Below are 14,121 nucleotides of genomic sequence, written 5' to 3' on the forward strand. Positions count from 1 at the left end.
TTTTTTTTTGGGGGGACGGGGGCACTAAAGACGACAATTAAGGTGGCTCTTCACAGGGAAGAACTATTGTGTAAAGAGACTTTGAAATTCCACACTTTAAGTGTGACTGGACTCCAACAGCATTTATAAAGCTACCATTCAAGCAACTGAAGACAAGAGAAGGCATGCTTACAATACTACAGTTCTTGGGATGTAAATACTGAATAGAGGTTTTGGCCAATGATCTCCTTTTTAGGGAACATTTATTGTCATTTTTTTTTTTTTTTTATATATATATATACACTCCATTTTTAAGCTATACATGTCTACCATGTTAAATTGGGAGGAGACATTCTTAGGTGTTTTTAACATTTAAAATTAACATTTAAACTGCTGGGGATGAATCAAAAGTGTTTTGCCTTTTTCTAAATTAAATAAAAAACAAAAATAAGATCTAGGATGATCACAAGTAAAGCACCAATCACCCTCTGATCTCTACAGACCCACAGCATTTACCTTTGCCTTTTTTCAGCAATTCTCAGTATCTCGCAGACCCTGGTAAATCTGTCAGACAATTCGACTGTCAAGCCACACTCCTGCAATAGCGGCAATGCATTATCTGGGCCAATCACCTTTGCTAACAAGAGAGCTATATTTTCAACAGTGATGCAGTTAGACCAATTGGAGCTGCCATTGCTGACAGTATTCCCATTCTGTGCACCAGCATGGTGGGGATCAGCGTTGTGACTCTGTGCAAGGTGGAGAAGGAACTTCCATTCCTCCACAGTCTCTGGAAGTGAATCTAAAACATAAAATTAATATATATTAACAGTTAATTATCTATGAAGGTAAGCCTCCTACAAGCTCAGCCGTTTTTAATCTTCCTGTATTTAAAAAGCAGCTTGTATTCTAACATCAAATCTACTTTTATATCTTAAAATATAAAAGTATGGGGGCTGGACTCCATGATCTTCTGAGGTCCCTTCCAGCCCTAATGTCTGAAATATTTGAAAAAATTACAGTTCAACTTTTAATGAATTTGCATGCACCCAAGGGTCCTGAATCTACCTTGGGATATCAAGATATCTAGAACTATAATGCAGACTAAGCTTTTTCTGACTGTCACTGCAGTTTTAGATTATACGAAATAGACACTAGATTTTTAGTGGAATTCCACCATCTGACCTACTAAGCAAATCACTGCATCTCATGAAAGAATTGGTTCTAGCAAACTAGAGGATTCTTCAAGATATGTGGCAACATGCAATAAATTAAAAGGCACTGCTGCAGTTAAAGAAACCTGGTTAAAATATCAAGATATTTGAACCACTCCGATGACAAGGTTGCCATTTTAAAATAATGTAAAAATTGCTGTGTAATTTTGTTGGAAGATGAAAAAAATCAATCTGCAAAGGAGCATCACACTGACTTATATACTGTTACATTTATATTGTACCATGCACCAAGCAACTGCCTTAAAAAAATCAACTCTGGATAAACATTTCTCTGAAACTGGCAGGCCATTAGTACATAAGAAGTATTCATTATGCATCATAAAAATGTGTACACACGTTAAGTTTCACTAACCATGTTCTTCATCTAACAGGTTCATATCATCCAAATGAACAATGTTAGTAAAGGCTTCTTTTCTTCTATCCATCTCGAAACAAAGTGAAAGATATCCAGGCCAGAAGCTTAAATAAGAGAGCAAAGATTTCCAGGAATAAAACAGTTGGTCTAAAGTAGAGCCAAATGATAATTAAATGCTGATTTACGAACACCTCAGTAAGGACCAAGACAACCAAGTCCCAGGAACAACAAGCAATAGGCTTACAACATACCTTTTGGAGCAGAGAACCAGAAGGCATAACAAGACTGTTGAACTTCTGGGCAGCTGGGGGCTGCACACTAAGGCAGCTGAAGACCTAGGGGCCATTACATGGGCCACCCAACCAGCCTGGTTTCCTCCTGCCACACATACAGCCTCACCCCCCTCATGGCCAACCATGCTGTGCAGGCAGCTCACCCGTCTGCTGCTGAGCAGCCAGGTTTCCTCCCTTGCTGTGCACCCCACATGATGAGTGCAGCCCCTTCTCACACCAAGCACACTGCATAGGTACACTGCCCTTTCCACTGCTCCACCCCATCCCCAGGAGCAGAGGTAGAAATAGGAAGTCAAGAAGGGGGAAGGAACTTGGAAACAACAGCTGCCATGGAGCAATGAAGGGAGTGGCAGCTGGGAAGGAGCCCACATGTGCTCCACAAGCCACCAGTCGAACATCCCTGAGGTATAACAGCAGTGGCTCAAGATCTGCTATTCACTGCTTTAAACAGCACAGCTTTTCATCAAGTGATACCTCAAAACCTAAAAAGGTAATAATCATTCACTGGTAAAACAAATCCAAGTGATCCCAGCCAAGTACAATTACCGTACGATTACTCCTTGTTCACGTTAAACACTTCTAGCTAGAAAGCAAGACAAAACTGCATAGATATGTTTTCTGTGAGTACTTGGCTATTCATAACCTGTACCTGTCACTTCCACAAAAGCCAGCCATAAAATACTTCATTTAAATGAAGTTAGTGCTGACAAGGAGCACACTGACTTTCATTTGTAGGTTCAGTGGGCCAAAATGTCAACTAAATAAGCATCAAGAATAATCTTAGTTTAGCAGTAAATCAAACTACTGGCTTACCCATGTGACTTACAGATGTCAGCCATCTTTTCTTTAGTTACAAAATCAGCTGGGAGTTTAATGAGAAGCAAAATCAGTTGGCTATAGCCCCAGGTAAACAAGTGTGAACGTGGGCTGAAAAAAAAGATATAGTAATTAACAAGTTAAAGGTTAATATTCTTCTGAGTTTTAAAAAATTCTACGAAGTGGCCAAAATACACGACACAGGAATGCTTTATGTGAAAAACAAGTCTGATCATACTAAAAAAAAATAAAATCAGAGATTAATGTATTCAATTTTCTTTCTTTGGACTCGTGTTAACTTTTTCTTCTTCCTCTGCCAGCTCAAATGCTAGCCTGGCTCTTTTATTTCAAAACTAGCATAAGTGAGGGGTGTGCGAAATGGGCCGTATTTGATTCAGATTGGACCCAAATCGGGGACAGTGATTCAATTCGTTGATTTGGATCACTGTCCCAATTCGGTTTGGCTGAATCCGAATCTGAAGATTCAATGCCAATTCAGAGAATCAGCGATTCAGCTACTGACACAGTTTTAAATGTTTTTTCTACATACCTCAAGGTACCAGGCGTGGCTTGTGAACGCTGTGATGGTGGGGCGGATGGAGCATCCACTTCCAGGTGCGGGGAAACCCCCAGCTCGGTGATCAGCACCCCCCTGGCTCGGTGATCGGCCGCAGGGGGATCCCAGGTGCCTCACCCAGACCTAGGAGGCATCAGTTGCCAATCTGGGGGTGTGGCCCCCCCCGGGGGACTCAGAAGTAGACTGGAGGTGCTTCTGGTCCACTACTGAGCACGCTGAGGACCCCCCCAGTGCTCCTGTGGGATGCTACATCCGCCTCAGCATCTCAGCATTCACAAGCCACCTGGTACCTTGAGGAATGTAGAAAAAACATTTAAAAATGTGTCTATGTCCGAATCATTGAAACTTTCCGAATCGATTCAGAGGGTTCCGATTCAATTCTGAGAGATTAAAGGGTCTCCTGATTCAATTTGGATTCGGAGATTCGGCCGCCAAATCGGGCTGAATCTCTGCTGAATCTAACCAGTGACCAAAGGTTTGCACAGCCCTAGCATAAATACCATACACATCTTTGTACATGGAGTGCATGCAGTTGAACTGGGCCAGCAGGAAATTTCAAACTCTTCAAATGTGTTTCCAGAGAACATGAACTTTAAAAATGACTCTCGTAAATGACATGACATTTTCATATACGTGAATGTAAATGGTTAGCAAACAGACTGTTCCATGTATATACAAAAAAATTTAAAATACTGGTTACTTCTGCTGAGTATTTTGTGTCTGTGAGGTCACAGTCACACTCATTCAAGTTACTGGAAAAGAAACCAAGCGGGACACAAAAAAACAACAACAACAACAACAACAACAACAAACTTACCTGGGGTTTCCCTCAGCATCCACAGTGTTTGCTTTTTGTGGTGCATCGTAAGAAACTGCCCATTCTAGCCAATTTAGTCGTAAGGATTCAGGCTGAAGAAGTGATCTAAGCAGAGATGCCCTAGACAAAAGATGGCAGAAAGGCAGCTGGTTTCAAATTTACCAAATATGGACACGTGAAAGCACAGGTATATTAAAGACAGAGGAGCGTGTTTACACGACACGCTAGAAGTGCGGTAGACTAATTCTACTGTTCATTAGCACGTCATGGTAAAAGCTATGCTAATGCACAGCAGAATTAGTCTAAGCATTAGCATCACATAAAAGACGTGTGCCAGTTCTACTGCGCAGTAGTGCCAATTACAGTGCATTAATTTAGTACCATAATTATAGCTCATTTAGGCATGTCTAGATGTGCAGAGTTAGAGAGAACGAATGAGAGTGTGAGCGAGGGAGTGACTGCATAAGCACATGTGCATGATTACATACACGCACAAAACTTCGTCATGGAACAGTATGAGAAAGATTAAGTGAGCACTTAGGTAAATTATGCTTGGAATAAATTCTAGTGCCTTCAGTAAATAGTAACAGCATGTATACATTTGAGTTCTGCATGTTAAACAGTTTTTTATTCACTCCTGGGTACAGTTAATCCATTAAATCACAGTTCTCCTTAAAGAATAACTACGACAAGTTAGGTAAAAAAGGAACTACTTTATAAACAGGACTGTTGTTAGGGCAAGAAACACACAAAGAAATTAACTGGCAGAATGAAAAACTATTGTGCATTAAGCTCTACTCAATATTTCAGGTACAGGTAAATAAAAAAACCTCACACATCTGTATGACAAATACCTTTTATGTTATGGAAGCATTTCCCAAAACAAAGCCACACAGCATATGTATCGACATTTTACCTTTTGTCTTCTGGTTTGGATTTCACAAGACTGTCTAAATATGCCAGGAAATGGGCAGGGCGATGTCTACAAAGCTGCATGATGTCAGAAGGCAAGATGGATGGGTAGAACTTGATCAAGGGCCTCAGAGCTGTTTCTCCAAACTTCTCATAGAGTCTGTACAAAACAGATACCTTTAATGCCAAATTGCAGAAAGACTGCTGTCACTTAGATAATATAAGAATTACAAAATTCTAATTCACTTTCCAGTCTCTTACAAATACAGCTCTCAAATTTTGATAGACCATTAACTATAAAACCTCACATGCTGTTAAAGAGGCTAGCAGGAATATGAATCCACAGTATGGCAAAGAAAAAAAAATGTCTTGACTTTGTCAAAAATCATCAATACTCAGAAAAGGAAGTCATAAGCCACAGACCTTTGGACGTGTGCCAGTAACAGAGGGCTATCCCAGGGCCCCAAGTCATTTAATAATTTTAATATTTTCAACATATCGCCATTTTCCATTGCCGAAGTCACTGGACTACTGTGTGTCAGCTCTGAAACAGAAATCCTTGGATCAGTTGTGAGGTCTCTTTCATGCTAGGCTAGACACAACTTCCTCTGCTCTCCCTAGGTATCTATTGTGAAAACCTATTTCCAGTCAACAGCCAACAAGTAAATAAATCACAAGCAATGCTAAAACTCAAACACTCAGAGTGTAATAGTGTTAAAACAAAGTTACCATCATCATACTATTTTTGTAGAGGGAACATTTTTATTTTAAAAAATTCAAACCAAAAATGTTTTCCACTCTTTCTTTTCATTAGGCTTAAGATGATTTGCTTCTTTCTGTATATCATATAAAATAATACATATCTGGAGAACGTTCAGCTTCCTGTGCACTGAACAGACTCTTTACTTTTTAACACAACGGTATTAACTTTTCTTAAGAGAGTACAATTAGAAAATGCTGACTGCCAATATAACTCTCCTCAAGTCACTGGGGCATTCAGTTGCTGACCTCATAAATAGTAAGAAAGGTGGGGGTGTAGTTCTCTATGTAAAGGAGCAGTACACATCCCTAAAAGCAGAGATTGGCACTAAAGAAGGGCAACTGGAGACCCTCTGGCTTAAAATACGGGGAAAGTATGGTGAAGGGGCTTGCACTATAGGAGTTTATTACAGACCTCCGAACCAAGAGGAAGACCTCGATCAGGAATTCTCTAGAGAACTGGCAGAGGCTGCACACTTTTGGAGCATGGGCAACTTCACCTACCCAGACATCTCATGGGAAGAGCACTCAGTAAGATCTGATGAGTCACAAAGCTTCCTTACTTGCATTGAAGAGCTCTGTCTGACTCAAGAAGTCTACGGGCCAATCGGGGGTAAGGCACTCCTGGACTTGGTTCTGGCCAAAGGAGACGATCTAGTGAGCAACCTGAGGATCAAAGGGAAGCTAGACGACAGTGACCATGAGACAATCACTTTCTCCATCGATTGCAAGACAGGGAACTCAGTAAGCAGGGTAGAAAGCCTTGATTTTAAGAAAGCAGACTTCTACAAGTTTAGGAGATTGGTTGGTGAGGCCCTGCGGGACCATGTTCCAACGGGGAAGGGAGTCTAAAATGAGTGGTTGCTCCTCAAGGATGCGATCCTCGAAGCAAAAAGGAAGTCAATTCCTGTTTGTAAGAAAGATAACAAGGGAGCTGGGACACCCCCGTGGCTCAATAGAGAAGTCATGGACAGCCCGAAATTGAAAAGAGATGCTTAAAAGCGATGGAAGTTGGGAATTACCACCAAGGAGGAGTACATAGCAATAGGCCTGCACCTGTAGGGAGCAGATCAGAAAAACAGGTAAAAACTGAATTCAAACTGGCAGTGGAAATCAAGAACAATAAAAAGTCCTTCTTTAGGTACACAGGACGTCAGAGAAAAAATAAGGGAAACATAGAACCCATGCTGAACATAACGGGACAGCTGATAACCGACACCCAAGAGAAAACAGAACTCCTAAAGGAGTACTTCACGTCGGCAGTCCACCAGTCTAAGGGTGTTGTCCTGCCTGACAGGATACAAGATGATCAAGGTGGGGATGATCACTCATCCATAGCTGGCAAAGATCTCATGAGGGACTATCTGGAGAGGCTGGATATCTATAGGTCAGCAGCACTGGATGAACTACAACCACGAGTGCTAAAAGAATTGGCTGACGTCATCACACAACCAATGGCAAAGCTATTTGAGAACTCGTGGCACTTGGGAGAGGTTCCAGAAGGTTGGAAGACAGCCAGTGTGGTGCCTGTCTTCAAGAACAGAAGGAAAAAAGCCCCAGGGAATTACAGGCCAATCAGTTTGACCTCAATCCCTAGAAAAATCCTGGAAAAAATGATCAAATAATCCATTAGTGGTAGCCTAACTGAAGGCAGCGTTCTAAAAGATAGCTGACATGGCTTCATTGTAGGCAGGTCATACTTAACCAACCTCGTTTCCTTCTATGATCAGGTAACATGCCACCTGGATAAGGGAGATGAGGCTGATGTCATATACTTGGATTTCAAAAAGGCCTCTGACTTGGTCTCCAATGATGTCCTTATGGAAAAACTGGGAAACTGAGGCCTCAACAACTTAACACTCAGGTGGCTGGAAACTGGCTCTGAGGCAGGACCCAGAGAGTATTAAAAGATGCAACTGTGTCAACATGGTGCATGATGATCAGTGACATCCTTCCGGGTTCAGTACTTAGACCAGTGCTTTTCAATATATTCATTAATGATTTGGGTGTTAAATGTGTACTGGCAAAGTTCACGGACAACACCAAATTATGGGGTAGTGTGGTCACGATGGAGAACAGGCTGGGGATACAGGTTGACTTGGGCAGGCTCACAAGGTGGGCGGATCAAAACCTGATGACGTTTAATACTGAGAAATGTAAAGTGCTCCATCTAAGGAGAAATAATTCGCAACACACTTACAGGTTTGGCAGTGCTACATTTGGTAGCACCACAACCAAAATAGACCAGGGGGTTGCAATAGACCATAGAATGAACACGAGCCACCAATGCGATGCTGTAGCCGGCAAAGCAAATAAGACACTGACATGCATCTACTGATGCATCTCAAGCAAGACTAAGGATGTCATCCTCCCACTCTACTCGGCGAGTGGTGAGGCCACAGCTGGAGTACTGTGTCTAGTTCTGGGCTCCACACTCCAGGAAGGATATGGAGAAGCTTGAGAGAGTCCAAAGAAGGGCTACACATATGATTAGAGATCTGGAGAGCAGGCCATATAAGGAGAGACTGAGAGACATGGAACTGTTCAGCCTGGAGAAGAGAAGACTTAGAGGGGACGTGGTGACAACCTATAAGTATAGAAGAGGTAAACATCAGGATCTGGGGGAGCATCTGTTCCCCAAGGCACCCCAGGGAAGACTAGGAATAACAATTGTAAAATTGCTAGAGGATCAGTTTAGATTGTATGTTAAGGAAAAACTTTTTTACGATTCGAGTGTCCAGGGTCTGGAACACACTTACCCCAGGGATGGTACACACACCTACTCTGGAAATCTTCAAAAAACATCTGGACGCTCACCTTGCTGGGATCATCTGACCCCAGCAGTCTTTCCTACCCAAGAGCAGGTGGGCTGACCAGATGATCTCATGAGGCCCCGTCTAGCCCCTAACATCTATGAATCTATGAACATGGAAAATATAACACAATTTTCTCAAGGACAACAAACCACCTGCATGTGAGCAGTCCTTTGAAATGCAGAAATGTAGCTATTACTTTTTCCTAGTCTAGAACTTGCTCAAGCCAAAAGAGAACAGATTCCCATATGGTCAGCCATAGGCTCACATCCAACAAAGTACTACTTAAACAGATGCTTAACTTTTTTACCAAAATCAAGGCCACATTTAGTTGGAGACCGATCTATAAAAGCTTTTACTTCAGCTATAAAGAACCAGAACAAATTCTGTTCAGATACATCTAGAAAATGGGTTTGCACAGATGTTAGAAATAACTTCTGGAGAAAAGTGTGCTTGGGCAGATCAACTCTGTATGTCAGTAATTAGAACAATACTAAATACTCTGTTTCAAAGAAAAAAAGCAAAGGCATACATGTGCCTAAGCTTATCCCTGAGGTTACTGGAATGTTTTCAAATGATTAACAGAAATGGGAAAACTATTTGATTTCTGGAGCAGTATGCTCTGCAATTGCTCTTTATGAAATGTGCATATTCCATTTCAACTGGTTTCATTATTACTGCAGTATTCAACTACCTAAAACTGCATTATCAATTAAATTAACTTGTTAAGAAATAATTTCAGTGTAATTACCAAACAAGGGGAAGCATAGCCCCTCAGGAGCCATCAGTTCTTCTGTTGCTTTAGTTTGTTTGAAGAAAAAAAAAAAAAAGAGAGGGCACTGGCAATATTTGTTTCAGAAATGATACAGAAGAGGCTGTTCTCAAGGTCTGATATTTTATAATCTGAATTTTTCCAGAACAAAACCTAGAACTAGCAGTTGACTATCAGTTCTATCAATTCACTTGACAGAAAAATATCACCCCAACCCCCGACAAAACACACATGCTAGTTACCTTTCAATCCTTCAATGTAAGTTTCCCAAATATTGGGACTGTTGGCATAATTGATTATAATGAAATCCTTTAGTCTTTTTAAATCCAAGAGAAAGAAGTAGCTTTGTATAAACCTACAAGCCAACACCCATAAAGTTGTTAATGGCAAACACTCTTCAGAGCTTTCTTTTGTAGGCTTGCTCTCACAAGCAAACACGTTTAATTCAAAACACAACGTTGTCAACTCAACTAGATCCTTATGCACCTCCTGCGGTATAGAACATGGAGGATACACTCTAAAAGAGTGATTCAAGGTTTCTTTTGCAGTGGCATCATTTTCACATACAGTTTTGCCTGTATGAGCTTCACTAGCTCCATTCTTTTCCATGTTGTATTCCAAGGCACCACGCTCTCCTTTGTCTCCGTGAACTTCGCTATTCTGAGGCAGTTCAATATTTTCTTCCAAAACTTCACCCTGTTCATCAGCAAACATAGTTTTGTCTTTCTTAATAGATAAACCATCATCTGAAATGGATGAACTGTCATCTGAAATGGAAGGCTCTCTGAAGGCAAATGTTTCTTCCAGGTTCAAAAACCACTTCTGTAATATCTCCTTCAAGCATTGTGGTTCTAACAATATGAGAGGATCCTGGAGTTTCGCTCTGGAGAACAACAAAAAAGGTGAATTTTCCCTAACTGCTAAGAGATACCAAAGTTAACTTATTACATATATGACATAAGCTAATGAATAAGCAGCACATTATTAGACAATGGGGTTTCCTTGAGCACTTAGGACACACTATTTAAAATGGGAGCAAAGTCATAACAATTTTCCAAATATGTTTGGAGGCCACATCCCCAAATGCATTTCCTATAGCTTAGCAGACAGCTACCAACATCTACCTCTGAAGTCCTGTTTTCTCAGCAATCTTCCTGTGGGGTTTCTTTCCTAATGGAGAAAAGCCTCACTACTGAAATAATAGCCTTAGTGACAGCATTAAACTATATCTGGATACATCATCATCTGCTCACCATAATTTATTGCAGATATAAAGAACTGAGCAACTTTCTAGCAGAGTCCAATATAGACTTTACATACTTTTCACTTACATAGCTTCTACTGTTGCTACCTTGAGGTCTCTTAGCTGGTCCACTTCTGGAGCCTGGCTTTGCTCCACTCTGGAAAGAAATATGAAAGTAACACTGTCATCTAACAAATCTAAAGAAAGATCTTTTTTTAAAAAGTAAGAAAGATATAGCATTAATTCTGTTATAAAACTGCAGTTCTCCAACTTTCAACGAAAGATCATTCTGAATCCAAAGAAGTTACAGTTTAGTTTAATAAAGTAGCAAGCATTAACACAACCTCAATGGCCTTTTCACTTCATGTCAAACATTAACAGAGATAACCAAAATGAGGAAAAACATCAAGCTGCAATAATGAATGCATTACTTGAAACAGCTAACCGATCTGGCAATTTAACAATTTGGCTCTTGCTCTTTAAGTCACATGACAACTCACAAATGTTCACTGTTTTCTTACTGCTGCCAAACAACCCTTCTAAGGGCAATAAAATTAGGGATACACCAATATATTGGTTGGCCATCAGATCAGCACTGATAAGAGGAGAAATGACATTACTGGCCATCGGCTTTTTTTGGTCATTGTAGCTAATAATTACGGCCACGTGCTTGGAGCACCTTGGCGAGCACAGTCCAGTCCCCACACCCCACCACTGGCCCAAGCCCACAGCAGATTACAGGTCCCAGTGAGCAGCAGTCACAGGGTGCTGCACTCAGCAACAAAGGCACCGTTACCAGCTCCTACTGCTGCTGCCACTACCATGGCACTGCTACACGCACTGCAGAGGCCTGTGCACTGGGGTGCCACAGAGACAAAAGCGCAGGCGAGGCAGGGTGCCACACAAGGGACATTCTGCTCTGCCAGACATTGGGCACCTTTACAAAATTGACTTCTCCCTGGCAGCTGTGGGAGGTTGGCTCTGCGGTGCCCAGAGTGGTATGCTTTCGGGCTCCAACTGTGCCCAGCACTGCTGTCCACGCAAGGGTCCATCCCACCCACCTGTGACAGCAGCATGAGCTGTGCAGAGAGCAGAGCTGCAGGTAGGAGCTGTGGGTGAGGAGGCAATGTGCGTGGGAATAAGGCAGCGTACGCGTGCATGTGTATGCGGCTTATAAATGCAAAACAAACAAAAACAAAGGTTTATTTACGTCAGTAGTTTAAACTGCCTTGCACCATTACTAAATATCAGTTATAAGATCGGCATTGGCCAATATGGTTGGTTAATCATCAGGTATCAGCCAAGAAAATCTTTAATTGGTGCACCCCTAGATAAAACTGTTTATTCCTCTTCCACTGAAAATAGGAAGTTGGCTTTAAATTCCCATCTGCACAACCCCTTTTGAAGGTAGAACAAAAGACTGAATAGGGAATGACCTAGTTCTCTTTCCTCAGCTATTCCAGTACCCCAAACAGTATGTGCTTTTAATATCTATTTATCTAGAAGAGTTTGCTAGCTAAGTACAGGTTTCCCTCACTTTACACGGGTTCTGTATGTGCAAATTCGCTCCTATGCAATGAACCCTTTTTTCCAAAAATTCGTTATATGCAAGGTAAATTCACTCCTATGCAATCAGTGTGGTGGAAGCCCGCAGCCAGCTGTTTTGTATGGTGCATTGTGGGAGTGACATGCACCAAAATATGGATCTGTGCTCCTTGCTCATTGTCTGCAACAGATGTTTCTGTAGTTGCCCCATTATGATAGTGCCCTATGCTTGTGTGTACTGTCTGCTGCTGGTGAGTACCAAAATTGTCTTGTAAAAGAGACAGAAATGGGTCTCACGGTCAGTACAGTCGAGGTCTTGGAATGTATCCTTATTTGTTACATTGTAAGTGGGTTCCTCCCTTTATGCAAATTTGAATTATGCATTGTTTTCCAAGAATGCATGTACAGCATAAAGTGAGGGAAACCTGTATACTTTGAGATAAAGGGTCAGGAAAAAAAAACCTAATTCATGCAACCAGCAGGAGAAAGACATTTAAAAAAAAAATCCATGCAGCAGAATCATATGACCACCCATTCTACTGAACAGAAGATAACCCTTTTGAAAATTAGAGATTCCCAGCCCCTTACAGATCGCATATTAAAGTAATGAGAAATATGTGAGCTTGCACTTACATGTTTTCGTCTTCTTCCTGGGGGTATGCTGCTATACTTGCAGGCACCTCATGTGGCTGCTCCTCATCTTTCATTTCCTGCCTCACTTTGACATCCGGACTCACATGAAATGTGCCAATCTTTTCGGTGGTTTTGCGTACAAAGCTGGAAACGCTAAGAGTCCAAATTTCAAACAACTTAAATGGCAGCAGGGGAAAGCTCAGCCAGAAACAACAAGTATTAATTTTTCTACCCAAGCTGTTATTTCAGAAATCTTTAGAACATAAAGATGTAAGAAAAGACTATGAGAACATGGAGAACCAGCGAGAATATAAACATAAAAGAATGAACGCACTCATGTCACAACTTGCATACTCTGACCCAGTTCTTTCCATCAAAAGGTGACTTTCACAAAGGCAAAGAACACACAAAATAAAATCATAAAAATTTACATTCTGATGCTGCTTGAAATGAGGGAAATCTCACTATCAGTGTGCAGATTTTTATCCGTACAGGTTATAGTCCACATCAGAGCCATTAAACCAGATGGCAGCATTAAGTTACTTATCTTTAATTTAAGATACACCTCCTTGTCAGTGACAAGAAGCTGTCTTTCAGCATTCATGATTATTAAAAGAGTTTAGCAAATGGTATTGAAGAAACAGGAAGAATGTGATTTTCTTGGGGATGGATGTTAGCCCTATAAGCAAAAAGCCTCTCTTAGTTATATAGTAAAACATTATTATAAGAGCTGCTGCACAAGATGGAAATTTATAATTTATTTGACTTATATGCCACCCTTCCCAAGAGAGGCCAAGAGCTGTTTACAAGAGTAGAAGAGAATAATGTAGAGCAGAAGAAATTTTAATTGTAAAATAAGCCCAGATATACCACACAGCCCATGTGAACCCCTCCACTGAGAGGGAAGGACCACCTGTGAACAACCAGCTAACTGCTTGATGAGCCATTAGCAGGAATCCTGGTTTTCTGTTTTAAAAACTGCAAATTCTCCAATTTATAAAAAATCCCAAATTATTTCGATTTAGAACTCCACATCCGCATTTTTCCTCAATTAAAATGAAACACCATGATATATAAAAGATATGAGTTGAACACAAATGTTTTATCAATATATTTACAATTTTAAAACAATCTGGAAGCCTACCAGCACCTCAATCGTTCAAGAAAATAAATTCTAAGTACCTATATATTTTGGTGTTTGATTTTGGTTTTTTATCGTGGTAAATCAGAGCTGCCCATGCCTACTTTGCTCATCAGGACATGGATCCAGCTGCAGCTGTCCCCCTGCTGCTTTGTGGTGCTAAGCAACCCTGATATGTCATTGCCCCTCACTCCCCACCCACAGCCCCCTGGCCCTGCCAGTAACCCTCCC

The 14,121-nt window shown here is 41.1% G+C and overlaps 1 protein-coding gene across 2 annotated transcripts in view; it reads right to left on the minus strand.

Annotated features, from left to right (window-relative positions):
• Positions 1 to 14,121, minus strand: part of HPS5 (HPS5, biogenesis of lysosomal organelles complex 2 subunit 2) — a 75,829-nt gene that overhangs the window by 2,171 nt on the left and 59,537 nt on the right. Inside the window, exons 14-23 of one of the 2 annotated variants that reach the window (XM_019519682.1) lie at positions 12,750 to 12,902; positions 10,660 to 10,728; positions 9,571 to 10,211; positions 9,308 to 9,355; positions 5,408 to 5,528; positions 4,989 to 5,144; positions 4,073 to 4,192; positions 2,676 to 2,789; positions 1,567 to 1,673; positions 496 to 781 (exon numbers count right to left, since the gene is read on the minus strand). In XM_019519682.1, the coding sequence (XP_019375227.1) occupies positions 496 to 781; positions 1,567 to 1,673; positions 2,676 to 2,789; positions 4,073 to 4,192; positions 4,989 to 5,144; positions 5,408 to 5,528; positions 9,308 to 9,355; positions 9,571 to 10,211; positions 10,660 to 10,728; positions 12,750 to 12,902 (1,815 nt within the window). The remainder of the gene's footprint in view (positions 1 to 495; positions 782 to 1,566; positions 1,674 to 2,675; positions 2,790 to 4,072; positions 4,193 to 4,988; positions 5,145 to 5,407; positions 5,529 to 9,307; positions 9,356 to 9,570; positions 10,212 to 10,659; positions 10,729 to 12,749; positions 12,903 to 14,121) is intronic. The other variant, XM_019519683.1, reaches the window with a different exon arrangement.

Source organism: Gavialis gangeticus, unplaced genomic scaffold (genome assembly GCF_001723915.1).
Source record: "Gavialis gangeticus isolate Ggan-Ray unplaced genomic scaffold, GavGan_comp1, whole genome shotgun sequence".
Taxonomy (NCBI): domain Eukaryota; kingdom Metazoa; phylum Chordata; order Crocodylia; family Gavialidae; genus Gavialis; species Gavialis gangeticus.